This window comes from Tribolium castaneum, chromosome 10 (genome assembly GCF_031307605.1).
Source record: "Tribolium castaneum strain GA2 chromosome 10, icTriCast1.1, whole genome shotgun sequence".
Lineage (NCBI taxonomy): Eukaryota > Metazoa > Arthropoda > Insecta > Coleoptera > Tenebrionidae > Tribolium > Tribolium castaneum.
In genome coordinates, this window is record NC_087403.1 from 4,499,174 (window position 1) to 4,519,313 (window position 20,140).

General features: G+C 41.9%; 7 protein-coding genes across 17 annotated transcripts; 4 read left to right on the plus strand and 3 right to left on the minus strand.

Annotated features, from left to right (window-relative positions):
- The first annotated feature begins 2,122 nt into the window (after window positions 1–2,122).
- Window positions 2,123–2,785, plus strand: LOC103314773 (uncharacterized). Its single transcript, XM_008201615.3, has 4 exons — window positions 2,123–2,311; window positions 2,356–2,408; window positions 2,455–2,603; window positions 2,654–2,785. Exons 1-4 carry the CDS (start codon window positions 2,212–2,214, stop codon window positions 2,694–2,696), a joined length of 345 nt encoding a protein of 114 aa, XP_008199837.1. The 5' UTR covers window positions 2,123–2,211; the 3' UTR covers window positions 2,697–2,785.
- wash (washout) lies at window positions 2,737–4,216 on the minus strand. Its single transcript, XM_064359552.1, has 2 exons — window positions 3,033–4,216; window positions 2,737–2,974 (listed from the first exon to the last, which is right to left on the minus strand). Exons 1-2 carry the CDS (start codon window positions 4,113–4,115, stop codon window positions 2,786–2,788), a joined length of 1,272 nt encoding a protein of 423 aa, XP_064215622.1. The 5' UTR covers window positions 4,116–4,216; the 3' UTR covers window positions 2,737–2,785.
- A 100-nt stretch (window positions 4,217–4,316) lies between these two features.
- Window positions 4,317–8,105, minus strand: LOC656636 (adenosylhomocysteinase-like 1). Of its 3 annotated transcripts, none has more exons than XM_008201617.3 (11): window positions 7,965–8,105; window positions 7,673–7,717; window positions 7,130–7,217; window positions 6,933–7,079; window positions 6,714–6,886; window positions 6,317–6,666; window positions 6,115–6,267; window positions 5,899–6,064; window positions 5,604–5,850; window positions 5,434–5,554; window positions 4,317–5,386 (listed from the first exon to the last, which is right to left on the minus strand). In XM_008201617.3, the coding sequence occupies exons 1-11, from the start codon at window positions 8,058–8,060 to the stop codon at window positions 5,380–5,382; spliced, it is 1,593 nt and encodes a 530-aa protein (XP_008199839.2). In that variant the 5' UTR covers window positions 8,061–8,105; the 3' UTR covers window positions 4,317–5,379. The 3 variants fall into 3 exon arrangements, 2 of the variants coding, with proteins under 2 accessions (XP_008199839.2, XP_064215621.1); XR_010335698.1 differs by lacking the exon at window positions 4,317–5,386 and having other exon boundaries at window positions 5,431–5,554; window positions 5,604–5,722; window positions 5,778–5,850; XM_064359551.1 differs by lacking the exon at window positions 7,673–7,717.
- A 386-nt stretch (window positions 8,106–8,491) lies between these two features.
- On the plus strand, window positions 8,492–10,471 carry eIF2D (eukaryotic translation initiation factor 2D). Of its 2 annotated transcripts, none has more exons than XM_015985040.2 (5): window positions 8,492–8,609; window positions 8,659–9,726; window positions 9,781–9,870; window positions 9,917–10,284; window positions 10,333–10,471. In XM_015985040.2, exons 1-5 carry the CDS (start codon window positions 8,524–8,526, stop codon window positions 10,392–10,394), a joined length of 1,674 nt encoding a protein of 557 aa, XP_015840526.1. In that variant the 5' UTR covers window positions 8,492–8,523; the 3' UTR covers window positions 10,395–10,471. The 2 variants fall into 2 exon arrangements, with proteins under 2 accessions (XP_015840526.1, XP_008199838.1); XM_008201616.3 differs by having other exon boundaries at window positions 8,659–9,699.
- Window positions 10,472–10,511: 40 nt separating this feature from the next.
- Window positions 10,512–12,406, plus strand: Arf4 (ADP ribosylation factor 4). Of its 2 annotated transcripts, none has more exons than XM_001808383.4 (4): window positions 10,512–10,695; window positions 10,741–11,003; window positions 11,875–12,000; window positions 12,204–12,406. In XM_001808383.4, the coding sequence occupies exons 1-4, from the start codon at window positions 10,629–10,631 to the stop codon at window positions 12,288–12,290; spliced, it is 543 nt and encodes a 180-aa protein (XP_001808435.1). In that variant the 5' UTR covers window positions 10,512–10,628; the 3' UTR covers window positions 12,291–12,406. The 2 variants fall into 2 exon arrangements, with proteins under 2 accessions (XP_001808435.1, XP_968567.1); XM_963474.4 differs by lacking the exons at window positions 10,512–10,695; window positions 10,741–11,003 and adding exons at window positions 11,043–11,517; window positions 11,566–11,828.
- A 1-nt stretch (window position 12,407) lies between these two features.
- AP-1mu (Adaptor Protein complex 1, mu subunit) lies at window positions 12,408–14,040 on the minus strand. Its single transcript, XM_963546.5, has 4 exons — window positions 13,827–14,040; window positions 13,010–13,780; window positions 12,607–12,963; window positions 12,408–12,560 (listed from the first exon to the last, which is right to left on the minus strand). Exons 1-4 carry the CDS (start codon window positions 13,866–13,868, stop codon window positions 12,462–12,464), a joined length of 1,269 nt encoding a protein of 422 aa, XP_968639.1. The 5' UTR covers window positions 13,869–14,040; the 3' UTR covers window positions 12,408–12,461.
- A 188-nt stretch (window positions 14,041–14,228) lies between these two features.
- LOC100141625 (catenin delta-2) lies at window positions 14,229–19,650 on the plus strand. 7 transcript variants are annotated; one of them, XR_511746.3, is made up of 9 exons: window positions 14,229–14,516; window positions 14,929–14,995; window positions 15,191–15,247; window positions 15,438–15,503; window positions 15,695–15,736; window positions 15,823–17,414; window positions 17,460–18,355; window positions 18,414–19,072; window positions 19,441–19,650. XR_511746.3 is itself a non-coding variant. In XM_008201618.3 (9 exons), exons 3-9 carry the CDS (start codon window positions 15,216–15,218, stop codon window positions 19,570–19,572), a joined length of 2,859 nt encoding a protein of 952 aa, XP_008199840.1. In that variant the 5' UTR covers window positions 14,229–14,516; window positions 14,929–14,995; window positions 15,191–15,215; the 3' UTR covers window positions 19,573–19,650. The 7 variants fall into 7 exon arrangements, 6 of the variants coding, with proteins under 6 accessions (XP_008199840.1, XP_008199842.1, XP_064215620.1 ...); XM_008201618.3 differs by having other exon boundaries at window positions 18,414–18,512; XM_008201620.3 differs by lacking the exon at window positions 15,191–15,247 and having other exon boundaries at window positions 14,230–14,516; window positions 18,414–18,512.
- The last annotated feature ends 490 nt before the right edge of the window (window positions 19,651–20,140 follow it).

A 20,140-nucleotide genomic window follows, 5' to 3' on the forward strand; every position in this document is an offset into this window, starting at 1 on the left:
CTGCGGTTTAATTAATACAATACACAATAGAAAAAGTGGTTAATTGTCTGTTTCTGGAGGTATAATGTGTGGAAAATAATTGGTTTGACTCATGTAGTGTCCTAGATGCCTCCGATTTTTCCAGCGTTGAATTTTTTTGGAAAATATCGGGTGTGTTCAGCCCGCAACAGCTTGAAACAGTGTTTCAGCGTTTTACATAATGAGGCTCAATTAAACTTTACCTAGTTTTTCTTGAGACTTTTTAAATACAATTATCTATAGTCGTCCATTGCTTAACCCACTTAATAACTAGGCAATTATTAATTAAAAATCAACATTTTCGTTTTTTGGTTGAAAAATGGGCAGTTTTCTCTCCGATTTGTCGGTTTCTAATATTACAAAAAATGTGTTTGTAAACGAGATAGGTTTAAAAATTCGGAACGCAGTGTTATTGTGTTTATGTTATGCTGTACTATATTTACGGCGGTTTGAACTAAAGACAGTAGAAAGTCGGTGAAAAATCCGTCAAAAATCGATCTAGTAAGCAATTTCAAGGTCGGTGGACAGTGCATAGAATCCGGATGCGGACGTGGCCCAGATTTCTCTAAAACTGTGTGTATTAGTTCTTCCAGTGTCGTAGAATTGTACAAGTGTAACGAACTATCGAAAGGAGTTCCAAAATGCAAAAATACCCACATCGTTAATTGTAACGAGTGAAATTAATCAATTATTAGGTACCCTCATTAGTTCCGGCTTTTAATTCGGCGAAAATCAAAAATCTAATGCAGAGATTTTCATTTTTTTTCCGTAAAAATTCGATCAGTTTTTGTCGTTTGTTTTCGTCGCTATCCACTTGCTCAAAATTAAATAATAACATGTAAGTAAGTTATTTCCTGTTTTTTTAGAGCAGGCTTATGACGGTTAAAGATGAAAGAGCAGCCGTCAAAAACAACAGGTAGGTAGAAGCTCATGTGTACGTACGTGTTTGTGGAACACATTTTGACAACCGCTATTGGTGTTTCTGGTGCGCTGGTTGCGTTCAGTGTCAAGGCATGACCTACATCTGGCTTCCTTTTGAGAGAAAGTTTCAGCAGTCATACAAGCATAATGGGACATTCTTTTTCCCTTTTATCGTACTTAAAAACTCACTTATATTATGTGGAAAAATAATTACGGGGCGAGGGATAGTCCGCTTAGGACGGGACGGCCGTTTCCGTCGTTTTTTTGCAAATGAAAAAATCCAGGTTAAGGAACTTTTCCGAATATATTTCAGTTTCGTAATCGCCAAACCCAGCAATTGTTCTAAAATTTCTCCTCAGGAGGCGTACGCCTTGATTCGAGATTTTAATACGTCCGTAAATTTTTTATTGCAATAATAAGTGAGAAAATCATCTTTGCGGTGACCAAAACAGTTATGAAAATGAAGGTTGCATACTTATCTGTTTCATCGTTTTTTTGCTCTCATTTAAACCGAAAAAAGAAACGAAACGCCTCCGATCATATAATATCATGGTCGAAGGAGAACACAATTATCCTCAATTAATTACACAAGCAATTGAGGAGAAAAGGCATTGAATGTGTAACTAAAATACTTAGCGACTTTTCGTGAAATAAGTGACCTGTTTGTTTGGGCCTAAAAGTTTCGCGAAATAGGGGTTTACTTATAAAATGAGGCAATTTATGCCTGCATTAAATTAATTGCGCATTTCAAGCCGCTTCCTTTAAACGTTTTTGCAAAGAAGTAAAAAAAAAGTAAGCAGACAAATTGTATATAAAATATAAAAAAAAAATTTTTTTTACTATTTACTTTCTTCTTTTCATTCTCATTATTTTTTTTATTCAAGCTTGATTATAATTATTTATAATTAAGGATTATGTTGGAATAGCTTCGGCTAAACTTCGCCCATAATAAAGATTATTTATAATATTTAATAATATTTTTATTATTATTATTATTATTATTATCATTATTATTATTATTATTATCATTATTATTATTATTATTATTATTATTATTTTTATTATTATTATTTTGCCCCTCTAAAATAATGTACAAATGTGTATTAAAACGGGATTAGAAAATGTTTAACACAAAAATAAGCACGGACTTGTTTTTGTGTTTAATTTTTAAACTTTCATCTCGCGCTTCTTTTCGTCTGTCAGTCATTTGGCAGCACTGCCACATTTTTTGCCGCTAGTGTGAGGATTTGAAATGTAATTTAAGAGTAAAAAATGCCAAAACGGCCTTATCCGGATTACGATATCGTACAACCGGTGAAAAAACAACAAAATAGTTTATCAAAATCGCGGAAAATTCGCTCATCGTCGTCAGGTAACCACATTGAGGTTATGTCAGTTTTTTATTATTTGTTTCAGAGCGGACGCTCCAGTTATTATATAAGGGGGCCTCCAAACGCGAGAAAAATGAGGTAGAATATGTGAATCGGTGTGAGACTTTATTAATTTGATTTGTAGGAACCTCATTCACTGATGTGTACTGTATGTTCAAAAGAAGCCCCCTCGGGGGTCATTTGTAACTATTGTGAACACGCGTTATGTTTGCAGTGCACAAATATGTGCCATAAATGCAGTAATGGGTTTTGTAACGATTGCTCATTTCCCACGTGAGTGGCTTTGTTCCGAGTGGCTCAAAAAATTAAATGTTTTTTTTTAGATACGATCATAATGTCGCAGTTTGTTATTCCTGCTACAGTTAGCGCACAATTGTATTAATTTATTGGGTAAAGAAAACAATCATTATGTAACATGATAATATTTATTGATATAAAATATAATATTAAATGAATTAATCATCCCAGTCTTCGTCTTCGGTATTATTCTCGTTGCTCTCGCTACGAATGGGCGGCGGAATCATGGCCGAGATTTTTTCTAACGCACTACTTGCGTCCAAACTTTCCTGCTTTTTAGTACCTGAGATGCCCTTCCTGCGCATGGAAAGCTTGGCGTGCAAATCAGCCATCAAGTCGCCCCCAGTCTGTAAAACAAATAACTAATTATTAAACTTTTTCAATCAACAAAAGTCGAAAACTAACCACGGGTTTTGCCGTCGTTTGCTCCCTGTCGGCACTTGTGGCTTTCAAATTTTTGGCGCCCCCCGCTTTCCTGATGGCCTCCATGAGGCTGGCCCGCACGTCCAGCTGGGGCAGTTCGGTGATTTTGGGGGCTTCCTCCACCTGTTCAGTGGGTGGTGTGGGCGGTTTGGGCGTTTCAACCTTCTCTGGGACTTGCTCCTCAATTTCTTTGGCGGGTGTTGGGGGCGGCGGGAGTTCGATTTCGGGGAAGTCCTCCTTGGGCTGGGGGTTGGCGGGTTCGATTGTGGGCAGGTCGGGGATGTTCGGGGTCGTGGTGACTGAGGGGGCGATCCCGGGGCCCAACTCCGTGTCGTACCGCAGGTCGTCGGCAATGTTGGGCAAATCGGGCAGATCCAGGGGCACGTCGAGCGCCGGGACTTCCCCCAAGTTGGGGGTGTAGAAGTAGTTCTGGGTGGAGGAGCGCGTCAGGGTTGAGCGTTCGCTGATTGAGAAGGGGGCTGCCCCGATGCTCGAACTGTCGTTGTGGTCTTGTTCTTTGATTTGTTGGGAGATTTCCAAAGGGTCGGACATTACGAAATTCGTGTAGAGGTTTTTGCCGGAATTGTAGAGGAGTAGGTCGTTTACGCATTCCGAGTCTTTGGGGATTTCCCCCAAGCCGCCGAACGTCTCTTTGTTCTCATTTTTTTTGAGTTTCACGTGGTAGATGTACAATTTATCTAAATGTTCATCGTTTGATGGGGCTTTTTTCTGCTTCACTTTATGTCGTACTAATTCAGGAGGTTTAACGTCGCTAAATATTGAAATATAGGGTTGATTTACATCGGACGCTGGGTATTTACAACTTGAAAACACTTGTGTTGCTTTTTTTGCACCGTTCAATTTGTTTATTTTCATTTTCACTTTATCGACACGTTCGGATATGTTTGATATCTTTTTTCTGCTAGATTCAATTCTGTTATTTATATGTTTTAATATGTCATCTGTTACGTTCGTTAAATGATTTAATACTTCAGCCACCTGAACGATTGTTTCCTGTTTATTCAAGTTTTGAGGGATTACAGGTACTTTGTAAACATGATTCATTTTAAATAAACTAACTACATTAATTAATTAAAAAAATGACACTACACTCTACACTTTTTGCAGGTTATGTTTTGTTTTTTACGTCATCTTATCACAGCAGTGTCGCCATTCGCAAGCTCAATAAATTAACATTTACTAGTAATTTCAAATTGTGTTAGGACAAAAAATTGTTTTAGGTTTTAGGAATAAAAATAAAACACATTGACGTATTAATTTCTATATTACGGCATAGAAAGAAGAAGACGGCGGACCCGTGGGTCACGCTGTGAATGATGTGATTTGTGGATTAAAATAAAATATCGAAAGAAAGATATAGATCTAAAGATAATTTGTATACAGAAGTACGTTTAAAAATGTGACAATTCTGTCTTTGAAAGCCTTAAAACAGCCTTCAAAAACAGAGTCGCAATTCCGGTTTCTTAACAAGAGTTGTTGATTGCTCTGCTGTAAGTTGATAAAGGCAAGTTATTGTGGAGTATAATTGCTTCAGTAATTTCTTCAAGTAGAGCAATTAACTTGTAACAATTTGTCGTAATATTGACAATAACAATAATAATTTAAAATGTGGAGGACCGTAAAAAATCCTCATTATAAAATAATACTTTCCAAAATCACTAACGTCAAAACGGCTAAACAAACTGGTTGCATTTAAATTATTTTAGTGCTAGAGGGTGTTGGCACTACTTAATAAAAAGCGTATCAATTCAACTGGACTAGCGTCTGGGATGAGACAAAACAAACAAACCATTGGACTTCATCACAAAATCAATCAGATACACTTATTAAATCCATTAATAAAACCAGAACGAGTTAAGTACGTAACTTAATACAACTAAAACAATGACATACTAGACCTGATAGTGATTACATATGCACGAGTTTTGTTTCAAACATGTAAGTAACGTATTTTTATTCACGGGAAGGCGTTTCAACATTGCGCCAATTTTTATTAAAATTAAATAAGATCAGAAGCCTTACCCATGAATCAACAGTTGAAACAACGTAACGATTTTTTCACAATTAATGTTTCATAAAATCCTGAGATATGTAAATAAATACTAGCAGAAAAAATACTGTTTGTGTTAAGTAATAATACTTTTGATTCAGTAAAATTATGAAACATGAATTGGTTGAGCAACCATTAAAAAATGATCAATCCTGCATTTATTATAGCTAAACTATCTGGCAACAACTAACATTGACTTAATGCTACCGTGTTCCTTTATTCCTTCACCCCGTTTATTATGGATAAAACTTTATATTTTTAATACCTTAAACGAAAACATCAATAATCGGCAATCAAGCCAAACCCGCTTACCTATAATAGTTAGGCTTGAAAGGTCCAGCTTTATTTAGGCCCATATACTTAGCCTGTTCGTCCGTCAATTCAGTCAAGTGGGCATCAAAGGTCGGTAAATGTAAACTCGCTACATACTCATCTATAAAACTTTGATTAGAATTTTTCCCACTCAAACCTAAGGTCAATACCCATTTTTTTCGGTAAAAGATAAACGTCAGATTTGTAACGCCCCGCTGGGGCGTTAAAAAGCTCAATTAAAGCAAGAGCTTGCGTTGCTGATGTTATAGAAACAACAAAAGATGGCAAACTTGAACAACTTAAATTAACTAACCTTCCTTCTGCTAAAAGAATAATTCTTTTACCATCAGGCCATATAACATGGTCTACCTGTGAACGAACTTTTTCCCAAGTCAAATCAGGCGCTCGCAAACTATTCTGTAACACAAAATGTACCAAAACTCGCCTCCTACCAGCCCAACTTACAACATCAATCTCAGTGTTCGAGTGGCCCATGTTGCACACAATGCAGCCGTTCTTCATCTTGTCCATGTGCTCGCGCGTCACCACGTTTTTGTTCCCTGTCGCCGTTATCACTATATCTACGTTCCGGATCACCTCGTTCAGCTTCACCACGCGATACCCGTCCATGCTGCAAGCAGTCAAAATGACGCCGATTCTACCCGAAAACTAGCAACGAACCTGGCTTGAAGGGCGCAAATGGGGTCGATCTCGGTGACATAGACGACGCACCCGAGCCCCTTCAGGGCCTGGGAGCAGCCCTTGCCGACCTCCCCGTACCCACAAATCACCACTTGTTTGCCCCCGAACATGACATCAGTGGAGCGCTTCAAGCTGCCGGGGAATCACATAATTTCTAATAAACAAATAGCAAAGGCAGTACCTGTCGATAATCGACTCTCGACAGCTGTACAGATTGTCATATTTAGTTTTGGTGACCGAATCGTTGACGTTCATCGCCGGCACCGTTAATTTCCCGGCTTTGGACAGCTGGTACAAGCGGTGGACTCCGGTGACGCTCTCTTCAACAATGCCTTTGATCATTTTGAACATTGCCGGGTATTTTTTCAACATGAGGTGCGTGGCATCGCCCCCATCGTCCAAAATCATGTTCGGGTGCCAGTTCTCCGCATTGACGCACTTGTCTATGCACCACCAGAAGTCCTCCTCGGTCTCGCCGCGCCACGCGAAGACCGAAAACCCGGCCTCAGCCAAAGCTGCAGCCACCTCGTTCTAGAACAACGAATAGAGTTTTGGCAGTGGTGTCGGCTTTTGTTTACTTGAGTCGAGTAAATATTGCACGCTGCCCATCTGACGTTGGCCCCGAGGGCCACGAGGGTTTCTATAAGCACGGCCGTTTGGGCGTTGATGTGGGTGCAGCCAACGATTTTGGCGTTTTTGAGAGGTTTGTCGTCGGTTGCGCGTTTTCGCAAAGCCATGATTCCCGGCATCTCTGCAAACGTGGGATTTTACCCTGCGAAGTGTTCGTTGCTTGTTACCTTGTTCCGCGATTTCGATCTCACGCCGACCAAAGGCGTGCTGGTTTATGTTACGAACGCAAAAATCGGAGTTTCCCGCCGAGTTTTTTTGGATTTTTTCGCGCGGAGAGACGTCATCGTCGTCGGAACTACTGCCTGTACACGAGGCTGAAAAGGCTTGGTTATTACAGGGGCGGCGGAGGGGAACTGCCACTTACTAGAGCTGTAGGAATCGGTTGACGAAGCAGATAATGATCGGCTGCGATATCTGCTCGATTTTTTTAAAGCACCAGAAGATTTGGGGTCCTGCAAATTATTAACTTGTTCGGTCATGGCCTACGATGTGTGCGGGATTTCTAGATAAGTTAAGTTTTACCATTTGAGGCTTTAGTCTTTGATAAAATTCTACTGTAATTAACTGATAACATATTACGTTAAACAAGATAATAAAGTAGCAGAGGACCCCAGTTTTTGAAAATTATAAATAACGAATGGTGCAGAAGTAATTTATTGTGACGAGATTAATTACAGTGGCTAAATAACAAGTAGTTACAATAAAGCATAAATTAAAAATGTATTTACATAAAAACACAGCGTTTAGGACGTTACAAATCATATGCATCATGTTAATTGAGTGATTTATGTGTTTATTCAACAGCAATTGTAGCGTTTTACTATAAATTAAGCGAAATCATAATCATGCATTACTTAAAAAAAGACCTAATGAAGGTAAAGCATACATATATACATGTATATCTTACCAACTTAGATCTTTGGCTGACAAAGGCATTAGTTCCTTCCAATCCCTAGAAATAAATTTAGTATAATTTAATAATATCGGGCCTGAATTAAATTTAACATTCCTTGAAAACTCAAGGCAAAACGCCAAATAAACCAAACAAAACAATAGTAAAAGGTATTCATCTCTACTGTTCTACTTCGACAATTTCGAACATATTGCGTCAAAAATCGCACTTTTCCACAAAAAACCCGTGTTCAAAAAGGCCGCTTTCAAACAGGACTAAAAAAATCTGTTCAGATCCAAAAACAAACCTTTGCCCCAGATGCTGGATCGGTAACAGGGCTGTCTGAGACCGTATTTAAATTCCTATTACCCACAATAGTCCGAATTTCGATGTTTTCCGTCATAATTCCAATTACATCAATTCACAATCAACAAACATAAAATAAATCAGCTGGAAAACAGGACCTAAAACACAACGTGCACAACCTGCACGACTAGTGGGAAACAACCAAATGCCCCAAATTCGGCAAAACCTAACGAACTTATTTACTTCATTCGCGACTGCATAAAACGCAATAGTCTAATTTAGAACTCTCTTTGGCAAAAAGTTACATAATCGACGAAATAATTCCAGCATATTTATCGATTTCCAAACACGCTTACAGTTTGCCAAGTTGGCAACACCAGGGGGAGGTTCACCCGGCACCCCCCCGACTTGGAAAAGAAAACAAACACCAGAAACCGCAAAAAAATCATGCACATCCATTGCAATGTAATTATTTCTGTTTATTATTGTTAGACTCGAGTTACAATCGGATTTATTTACAAGTCGTTGGTGTCATCTCTCGCTCTCTCTTGTGTTCCGTGATGGTGGCAGTGTGTGTACATATAAAGAAAATGTTTCGAAAACCCATCAAAGTCAAGTCAAACACCCAAATGAAGGGATCCGATCGGTAATTAGCCCCGCTTTACGTTGTCACGATTAACAAACTCCCCATTTAGCAAAACCATAAGGGAGAGATTCCTTCAGACGTTTCCTAACCTCACCGAAGTAGACTTGGAGTTGGTGATTCCGAAGAAAGAAACAGTCAGTGCAATTAAAATAGTGACGGAAGGGAACGAAGTAGTTAATGTTTACTCAGTCCAGAGGTGCCCCTTTGCGTTCGAAATCCAGGGCGTCATCTTCCCGACCGTTTTCACGCTTTGGAAGCTCCCACTGATGCTACAGGCGTTCACCACGCATTCAGACGTCGTCCAGTTCCTCTACGGCGGCGCCGATTTAATGCTGCCAGGGGTGGTGACGCCCCCCGGGGCCAAATACGGGAATTTGCCACGGGGGGCGATGGCTTACGTGAACGTCACCGAGGACATAGCCGCCGTCGCTGTGGGGGTCACTGCCCAAAGTTCCTCCGAAATGTTGGCGTCGGGGAAACGCGGGAAATGTCTACTCATTTATCACACCTATGGCGATAACTTGTGCTCAGTTGAAGGCCCAAAATATCCGCGCTTGCCGGTGCTGGGGCCCCCTGAATGGATGGTCTTCACCGAGCGCGATTTCCCCGCCTTGGGGGCCCCCCAGCTTGAGCCAAGCGGTGACAATTCGCCCGAGGAGATTGAAGAACCTGGCCCACCACCAGGCCCAGAAGACATGGATCAGCTCCTAACTTACTGCTTCTTTGTGGCGATTAAATACTCAAAAACGCTGAATCTCCCGATCTTGACTTCGAATTTTTTCAAGCTGCAAATGATGCCCGTCTGCCCTGACGGCAAAACCCTGGATATTAAGAAAAGTACGTACAAGAAGCTCAAACCATTCTTGGACGCCATGCAAAAGGACGGGTTAATTACGATTAAAGAGGCCAAGAAAGGGGTAGAGTCAATCACTGCCATCAACAAAGAGCATCCGAAGTTTGCCGAGTTTTACGTCGACCCCTCACTCAGGCCCAGAAGACAAGAGGATGAGTCCTACGTCCCCACCAGTGTTACCGAGTCGTACATTATAACGCCAGCAGTCGCACCTTTGTTTGAGGACTCGGTGCTACGGTATGATTCTAAGATCGGAACTTTTAAGTTGCGCGGGTTGCAGTTAATATAATGTATATTAACTTTTCGTTTTACTTTTAGTAAGGGGGACGTAGTCCAAATGAGCGCGATTAGAAAACAAGTCTGTGAATACGTCAAGAAGAACCACTGCGACAATGAGGAGAATAAAAAGTATTTAATGAAACTACAAGTGTCGCATCTTAATTGCTTATTTTAGGCTGGTTAAGCCCAAAGAAGCGCTCGTGAAGATTTGTAAGACTGAAAGTTGCATCACTTGGGAGGAACTGATGGAGAAAGTGTGCGAAGCAATGAAGTCGTGCTATAAAGTATCCAACGCAAATACAGAGTTCGTCAATAAGGGAAAAGTCTCACCGATAACTCTCACGGTTTCCCAACGCTCGGGAAACAAAAAAGTGACTCTAGTCAACAACTTGGAATTATTCGGTATACAACCCACCGAATTTGCGAAAGAATGCCAAATTGGCGTAGGTGCTAGCACTAGCGTTACTAGACCCTTGGGCAGAAAGGGTGACGAAGTGTTGGTACAAGGAAATCAAGTATTATTCGTCCACAACTTACTGACAGGTTCGCCCAACCCATATGTAAATTTAATCTGTGTCTGAATTATTTCAGGCAAGTACAAGGTGCCACCAAAGTACATCAGAGGCCTGGAGTACGCACCGAAGCGGAAATGAACTGCTGTATTTTATACGTTTATACAAAGAATTTAAATTTGTGTTCCTTTTTATTGAATTAAAGTTTATTTTCATTCTCCCAATTTTCATTTCCCTGCAATAGAGGACGCTCGTGCCACTGGGCAGTGGCGTGTCTCTGTCATTGACATTTGACATCTAATGGCCAAATTGTGTCTTTGTTTTTGAAAACCGTGAAAAGTAAAAACAATCTGTTTCTCTCAAAATTCGTTTACTATGGGTCTCACAATATCTAGTGTCTTGACCCGCCTTTTCGGCAAGAAGCAAATGCGCATACTGATGGGTAAGGTTAAGCACCTTCTCTGCAAAGTGCAACTTTATTTTCCAGTGGGGCTTGACGCTGCGGGAAAAACCACAATTCTGTACAAATTAAAGTTGGGCGAGATCGTCACCACGATCCCAACGATCGGATTTAACGTGGAAACAGTAGAGTACAAAAACATTTGTTTCACGGTGTGGGACGTTGGTGGCCAGAGTAAGATTCGTAAACTGTGGCGGCACTACTTCCAAAATACGCAAGGTCTGATTTTTGTTGTTGATTCCAACGACCGGGAGCGCATCGGGGAGGCGGACACGGAGCTCCAAAACATGGTATAAAGTTTATTTACACTTATTAAATAATAAAAAATCCAACATATACGTATACAACAAACACTCAAGAGAAGCAACTCATGTATCGAATAATAGCATTTTTCCAGCAGGATCAGTTTAATTGCATTTTTCACTTTCTTCAAAGCTGGAGGTCTGTGCAAGTGTGTAAATGTTAATTTTGAAACCGTCTAATAATAAATTGATTGATACTGTCTCAAAGGTCACTTCCTCGCTGAGTTCATCTAAACTGATCCTGCTGTAAGTGAGCGCTTTTCTGATAAATATAATGCTCCCTTAATGGTAAGTGTGAATTTGAATCGCGCGCTGCCCGCCGCCCGCCCGCGCCCTCTATATTTACAACAGCTGGACCGATTTAGCGCATAGTACAAAATTGACGTGGCATTAGTTGTTGTGTTTCGTAATATAGCAATATTTTGAATAAAAACAATGGGTTTGACCATTTCTACGGTGTTTTCGCGTCTTTTCGGGCGCAAGCAGATGAGAATATTGATGGGTAAGCGAGTTCCAGTGATGTAGAACGGTTGTAAACCTTGTTTGATAGTGGGGTTAGATGCCGCTGGGAAAACCACTGTTTTGTATAAATTAAAATTAGGCGAGGTTGTTACGACGATACCGACGATCGGGTTTAATGTCGAGACGGTAGAATACAAGAATATTTCGTTCACGGTGTGGGACGTCGGTGGTCAGAATAAAATCAGGCGGTTGTGGTCCTACTACTACCAAAACACGCAAGGGTTGATTTATGTTGTTGATTCAAATGATAGGGAGCGGATAGGCGAGGCAGCTGAGGAGCTTAAAAACATGGCAAGTGCCTGGAAAACGTGCCCACAATGTTGATTTTTTATTACAGCTAATGGAAGACGAACTGCGAGACGCAGTTTTGCTAGTGTTTGCCAACAAACAAGACCTACCTAATGCTATGACAGCGGCCGAATTGACCGACAAACTGAATCTAAACCAGTTGCACAATCGCCGCGTGAGTACCCATTTCTTGGCCGCAAAAAATAGACTAAAAACGCCCCTAAAACCGCAGTGATTATTCTGGTCATTGTTAAGATGGTGAAGCTCTTACAGGTATTGGGAAGTTCTCCCTTACTGTAAACATCATCACTGCGGTTTTGGGGAAGATTTTATTGGTTTATGGCAGACAGCAAGTTGCTATATTGCGAATTGTTTCAGTGGTACATCCAAGCAACTTGTGCCACCCAAGGCGACGGTTTATATGAAGGATTGGACTGGTTGTCAAATGAATTAGCTAGTAAATAGTTAATTGCTTCGCCTAGCATTTATAATTAAATTTAAGTTTCTATTAATCTAATTAGTTTTCCTGTTTGTGATTTATATAATAAGTGACTGAAAAATAAAGATTCGTAAAAAAACCACTGATTGTTTTAAAATATATTTGCAAAAAATCATCGTACATGATGTTAGTTTTCATCAGTTGGTGCGCAGTTGGTAGTCGCCGTTCTGCGTAATGTAGCGCACCCACGGCAAGGCCTGGTAGCCGCTCTTTTCGATAATTTTCAAATAGCGCACCTGGAACAAAGCAATGATCGGAGTGAACTAAAACGTGCGAACCCACTTGAATTCCCGACGTGGTGAAGTAGGGAATTTCGAATTTGACTTGAATTGGCGGTTTGCCTTCGGTGTCTTCGCATTCGACGCTGGGCAGCCCGAAGTGGGCCCGCATTAAATACTCCTTCCCACCCGGGAACGACTTAATGGTCCAGGTGATGGCGTTTTGCTCAGGGGCGTATTTGACGCTCCCGATCGTAGTTTTGAACTTGGGCGAGTCCGCGTCGTGGGGCACCGGAATGACGATTTCGACGTTGTTGGCCGTCGAGCGGCGCTTGAACTGCGACTTCGCCTTGATCATGTACTCGACACGGCTGTGTGCGTGCCGTTCGATGACAGATTCGATCCAAATTAGCGGCTTCACCTAGAGAAAATGATCATTTTGGGGAGTTAAATCGATTGTTACGAACATGTGTGTTCAAACGGTAGGACATGAGTTCGAATTCGCCGTCCGGCGGGATGAAGGATATGGTCCTGTCGATTTCAAACCGCGATAGTCTGACACATTGGTGGAATTTGACGTCCTCTAGCTCGACCGATTTTGATTTTCCGCGACCGGTGCTTTCGAATAATACTTTATCGTTCAGACCCAGACGCAGTTCAGGCATGCCGGAGAGATAGACCCTCATTTTGATGGCCCCCACGATCTCGCTGCGTAGGACGTTACCGTTCGCGTTAGCTAAGAGATTGACGGACTCTATCACGTCTAAAAATACTTCGTTTTTCCTATACTTGATGCCTTCCGAACGCCACGAAACCGCATTAGTTACAGCAACGGGAATGCGTGGCTGTATTTCCAACTTGTGGCCCTCTTGTGTGATATACTCTTGTAAAATCTTACTGTCAGTGGTTTGGGGGTAACCGAAATCGAGCAATTCGTCCAGTAGTTCATAAATAACGACGAAGTTGTCCCTAATACTCTCCTCCTCAAGCTCCTTGAAATACTCAGTCATGACTTGCACAATCTTGTGCAAGAAAACGAAAACTAGCGCAATGTTGGCGTTCTTCTTGGTGGTGCTCACAATGTACAGGTTGTTTGTCTTGATGTAGGCAAAGGTGCAATCGCCAGTTTGGAGCAGAGGGGTGAGCAGCCCCTCCTCCTCCTTTTCCATAAGTAAAGGCATGAACTTCTCTATCACCCCCAAGTCTATATCGCCCCGATAGTTCCGTGAAATAAGGACCTAAAACGCAATTGTCCGACCACTGTGGCACCTTCTACACCCTCACCTTGCCCTTAACGTCGAGAATGTAAATAGCTGACGACGACATTATTAGTGTGGAGGATGATTAGTGCCAGAAAATTCTTCAATCGGGCCGTCAGATCGCAATCATGTCTAACGAGACGTTAGATTTGTTAAAATTGAATAAAACACGATTTTGAGCCACTAACCACCGTCATCACATTTCTTGGTTACGCTACAACCTGTCATTAAAGCGGTTGGTGTACCTGTAGCGCGCTATTCAAACCGCGATTTTAAATTGATTAATTTTGCAAATTTCGGTGATTGTTAGCGCCGTACGAGCCTTGTCCCGTCCTAGTGGCCCACAAGCGATGCTTTGGACCTGTTTTTGGTCGCTGTGGGCGCCCCAAACCCTTCGTTATCGCTCAACTCCTATGCAAGTTTCGATTAAAGCTGCAGTTACCCAGCATGCATCATGAGTGGGAGTGATGTCTGACTGGTGCCGTAAGCGAAGTCGTCTGTTCATTGTTAAAAGCGCAAATTAAGGGGAGTTTTGGCCCGGATTAGTTCTCAAACTAAGTTTGGCTCATTTTTTGCATCGGACTCAGTCAAGAAATGTGACGAAAGGGTCATTTTTGCGGCGAACGAGTGACAGTAGTGGCGGCTCTCTGGTGACGTATTCTCCATTGTACCTCTTGTGTGCCTCGACCTTATAGACTCTAGGAAAACATGAAAGGTACGTCGGAGGTGTTTTGCGCCGGAAATAACCGCATTTACGGATAAAGTACATGAGATAAGGTGGCCCCAAGTCCCGTGAGTCAATTTGCGGAAACATGCATTTGCGGCTTTTAGGTCGCCACTTTACTACAAACCATGGAATGTAAACACTCTAGCCCCGCCCCACCACATAACTATTGTCATTTATAAATCAATTCCTTATTTTCCTTTAAATCGTTTCGGAATATATCCTTCAGAACCTCATTTGTGAGCAGTTTCGACTATTACGGACACCAAAAAAATTAAGTAAAAATTGGGAGGTGCGACGTTAGGATTTTTCCCACGAATTGTATGGTGCGATTTAAAGAGAAATCAAAAATGAAGTACTACATCGCAAATTTCTCGTTTTAATTATTGCTGCTTTCTTTCAGAATGCAACCTAATGGCTAAGAGAAAAGCACAGTGTTTAATATTGAACAGATTTTAATAATTCGAGAGGTATGTGCTTGGTCTTTATTTGGTTATATTGTATCACTTTTCACTTTAACCCACTAACATAACATCTCGTGTCAAAGCGCACTAGAATTATGTTTGTTTCAATGTTTGTGATTTTATTTTGAAATGAATATAATTCGAATCGTTCGATTTCATTTAGTTGCTTATGTCTAATGTCTGTTTGCATGTATGTCACAGGAAAAAATAAGTAACAGCTTTCATCATGTCTGGTAATCAGCTTATGGATTCTTGTCTGTAAGTAGCGTACAAACCGACTAATCATTTACTTGTACTTATCATTTACTGGAATGTAGTGTTTCAAACAACTGATAAAACATCTTGACTAATTTTCCAATAAACATTAGTGTTTTTTATTGACTTAGTTTTTGCACGACATTAAAATGTTATCGCTTCGCTAAAACATTGATTGCTTTTACACTGGCAGCCTGGTGAATCGTCGAGTGGAGCAAAGACAAGAGCACAGCATCACACATACTGAAATCACGCAAAGGTAGGGGGTTCATTCACATCTTGCTTATTCTATTTGCAACTGAATCGCTCATCTTTCGGGATTTTTATTAATCATCACTTAATTATGTCTACCACAAATGCGCTTGGCCCAAATTCTCTTAGGGCCAGTTTTTGTGGTGGTTTAAACGTGTCAAAAGTGTCATTCATCATGCTCATTTTTATTGTTTCTAGGCGAGTATTGCAAGAGAAGGTCCCCGAAATGCAGCATTATAAGTAAGTTGGCTGCATGCGGTTTTGAGAGTATTCTAATGTTTTAGATATCGGTAACGTTCTTATAATTGTGTCTGGTTTGTGTGCAGGGGTTCGGACGCCTCAAGTTCTGTAAACGAAGGAGTCTATCATACGCATAGCAATGGCCATTCAGAACATTCACCAAATTCGAGCCATATGTCTGTTCATAGTGACGAGCCTTTAGTACGCACACATAAGCAACAAACCACTCAGCAAGTGACCACTGTGACCAAAGTCGTACGCGAGGTGCAACAGCTCGGAGAAGCTCAACCGGGAGAGTACATCCCAGTGCCCTTGGGCTCGTACCCCCATTCCGGGCACCCCAGGAGTCAGTACGTTGATTATATGGAACAGCCGGCCCACCATATGTATTCGCAATATCACCAACACCCACACTATCAAGACTACGAGCACTACCCTAACCCGTATGGGGCGTATATGGGGTACCCCCCGGGGGCCGAGCGCCCCCCGACGCCCCCTAGTCCGAGCGAGCACAGCGGCGCGCCCTCCCCCATACCGATAAGTGCACAGCCAGGAGTTCAATATTTGAGCTCCGGCTATGACGAATTGCCTGAACATTTTAGGGTGACTCCGTCGCCTGGGGGTCCAATCGTAGGCTTAGATCCGTACCAGGACGACCCTGGAGTCGTCTACGGGTACGTCTCACCTTCACCCTACGGCACCGCCCCTGTACACCAAGGACCAACTTACGACTCACGTCCATATGAAGATAGTCTAAACGGTCCAGTACCGGTCGGAGCCCCCATGCGAATGTTCGAGGACGAAGAATTACAAAAACATATGAGCAAAATGTCCCTACATGGACATAGTATGGCCCTGCCACACAACCGGGCCCATAATATGGCGTCCCCGGGCAGTGTAGGTGGAGACGACGACCAGAGGGGCATGCGTTGGCGCGATCCGAATCTGACTGAAGTCATTGGTTTCCTTAATAATCCTAATAATGTTATCAAAGCTAATGCAGCGGCCTATCTTCAACATCTCTGTTATATGGATGACCCCAATAAACAAAAGACTAGAGCTCTCGGCGGCATACCTCCCCTTGTTAAACTATTAAGTCACGAAAGCGTAGAAGTTTATAGAAATGCATGCGGCGCATTGAGAAACCTTTCGTACGGAAGACAAAACGACGAAAACAAAAGAGCTATTAAAAATTCCGGGGGAATCCCCGCCTTAATTAACCTTCTAAGAAGATCCAACGAAGCCGAAATCAAAGAACTCGTCACGGGAGTTATATGGAATATGAGCTCATGCGAAGACCTCAAACGTAATATAATCGACGATGGGATTAGTACTGTCGTCACCTACATAATAATCCCACATTCGGGATGGGACCCGCAAGGAAACCACGGGGAAACTTGCTGGTCCACAGTATTCAGAAACGCTTCAGGTGTGCTTCGAAATGTTAGTTCGGCTGGTGAATACGCGAGGAAGAGATTAAGGGAATGTGAAGGACTGGTTGATGCGTTGTTGTTTGTTGTACGCTGTGCCATAGACAAATCTAACATAGGCAATAAAATCGTCGAGAATTGCGTCTGTATCTTGCGCAACCTATCCTACCGTTGCCAGGAAGTCGAAGACCCCAATTACGATAAGAATCCTCTACCAACCCAAAGTAGGATCGCCGCGAATTCGAAAGGTGTGTATCTTCGCGTATTGAAACTCCTCTAACTGAAAATTCTAGGCGAGAATCTTGGTTGTTTTGGAGGAAGTAAAAAGAAGAAGGACTCGCAACTAGCTGAGGTAAAGGAGAGCACGTCTGGTGTGTCCACTGCAGGTGGTGGAGGCAGTAGTAACAGCGCTGCAACCCGAGGTGAACCGGTTCGCGGAATGGAACTTCTGTGGCAGCCGGAAGTTGTGCAATCGTATTTAGCTCTGTTACAGAGTTGCTCAAATCCCGAAACGTTAGAAGCAGCTGCTGGTGCTCTTCAAAATTTAGCAGCGTGTTATTGGCAGCCGAGTATAGAAATTCGTGCAGCTGTACGTAAAGAGAAAGGACTACCAATTCTTGTGGAATTGTTACGAATGGAGGTTGATCGAGTGGTATGCGCTGTGGCGACGGCTCTCAGAAATTTAGCGATAGATCAACGTAATAAAGAGTTAATAGGAAAATATGCAATGCGCGATCTTGTTCAGAAACTACCGTCGGGGAATCCGCAGCATGATCAAGGGACGTCGGATGATACAATAGCTGCGGTTCTCGCGACTTTGAACGAAGTTATAAAGAAGAATGCCGAGTTTTCGAGATCTCTATTAGAAGCAGGTGGAGTTGAAAGACTGATGACTATAACAAGGCAGCGACAGAAATATACTCCGAGGGTGTTAAAGTTTGCGGGTCAAGTATTATTCACGATGTGGCAGCATCAGGATTTGCGCGATGTTTATAAAAAGCACGGATGGAAGGAACAAGATTTTGTGACAAAGACTGTGGCAGCTAGAAATTCCGGTCCTAATTCACCTAATAACGCAAACAGTACATTGAATCGACCTATGGCGTCTCAAAGCGGCACAAGGTACGAAGACAGAACGATGAAACGGTCGGCACCAGGCGCTCGAGGCGTGGCTCCGGTCTATCAAAGGGTATGTCTTTGTTTCAGGCGAAGTGGGAAATATGGAATGTGTTGTGTTGTTGTTTTAGAACGAAGATATCCCGATGGCTGATATGGCATACCCCGAAACGCAACCCTCGATGGGGGGGCGAGCGTATCCCCCTGGCCCTGGTCCAAACCCACCTCCCGTAAGTCACTAAGTCACTTGCACATACCCTACACGTCCGTGTCAATTGATCGCGTTTAAAAAATAAAAATATAATAAATAATAAAAAAAAAAACATTGGTGAAGGTGGATCTGGACTGAGCACAGACTCTTGCTCAAGCTAGCAATATGGCAACTCTCATTCCATGTACATCTATCTCATAGTATACTAACGAACACGACGGCCTCAGCGTCGATACGGCATTCACTTAGACTGTTAAATAATCTCGATGTTCATGTACAGTACAAGTACAGTCGTAGGTGATTTGTAGCAGCATCTTTTGTTCCGTATTGTTATGTATGGAGCCCTTGACTGTAAGAGTTTTTACTACATTTTTACTGATTTCGTCTGGAGCGTAGTCTTCCTTGTACTCTCACTATGTACTACTACTACTACTAGCTGTGTCTGTATCTATACCTGTAGCATATATGACATATGATTTGTAAACAAACATTGAGACGATACGAGCTGTGTTGTGGTGGGGTGGGCAGCGAGCGAAGGCCCTGGCAGCAGCGTCGTCGCCGGCGCCGACCGGTGCCCAGGTAAGGCTCTGAGGCAGCAGCTGCTCAGGGCCTTTGGTTGACTGCGCTCAAGCTGAGACGAGAGGCCCTGCCCAGCAGCCGTGTGCCCAACGCACAGTGTGTCCATTACAACAGGCTCACTCACTCATTCATTCCAACTCGCGGAACCAACTAACCAACACTCATTATCTATACGTAATACTTGTACAAATTTTTACAACGATTTTGAACATGTAAACAGCTAATAATAAAAAGTATATATCAGCAAAACACTTTTTTTAATAGAGCACCCTGAAACACGTTTACATATTCAGAATTTTTCGAGAAGTTGGAGCCTGTTGCGATGAGCACGCTGTACGCACTCGTCTCTGACTGGGAGTGTGTTACAGCCGGAACCTCTCTACGCGCAGGTCAACATGGAGAAGAAACGCAATCGGCAACCCAGCCTAGGCAACGCTAACCACTTGGACGAGCAGCCGCAGCTCACCAGCGTGCCGGCCGGCAAGGACTCCTGGGTCTAACGACACTCGTTATATATCAATGTTCTGTCGCATGTTCAGATATATAATGCACTGATTCATATTAAAATGTAATATTTAGTTTGTGGTTTACTGTGATGAGCTTCAAGTGAAATTGCCTGTATATATTATTTTGCCTCGAAATTCTTTTGTAAACAATTGTTTTATTTTTGTTTTTATTTACAATGAGGTTTTATTTAAAACAAATTTATTATACTTAAATTATAGTCATATAGACAACTTTATAGATATATTATAGAAATTGTTTCATTATATCGTATGCCGAACGTCTTTATTTTGCAACTTTATCATATACTTCATTTGTAAAGTGTTTCAAATATTTGAACCAATTCAGACATACCATAGTCAATTTTAATATTGTTTCTAATAAATTTATTATAATTTAGAAACAGCATTTCTCTACTCAAAATCATCTTTCAGACGACGCACACGTAAGGTAAGTACCACGGAAAACTATTCTAGAACACGAAACAAAATACAACTAACTCAACCCGTTCACTAATTTCCTGAAAAAGATGCACTGCCTGAAATTTTCACAGAAACGTGCAAT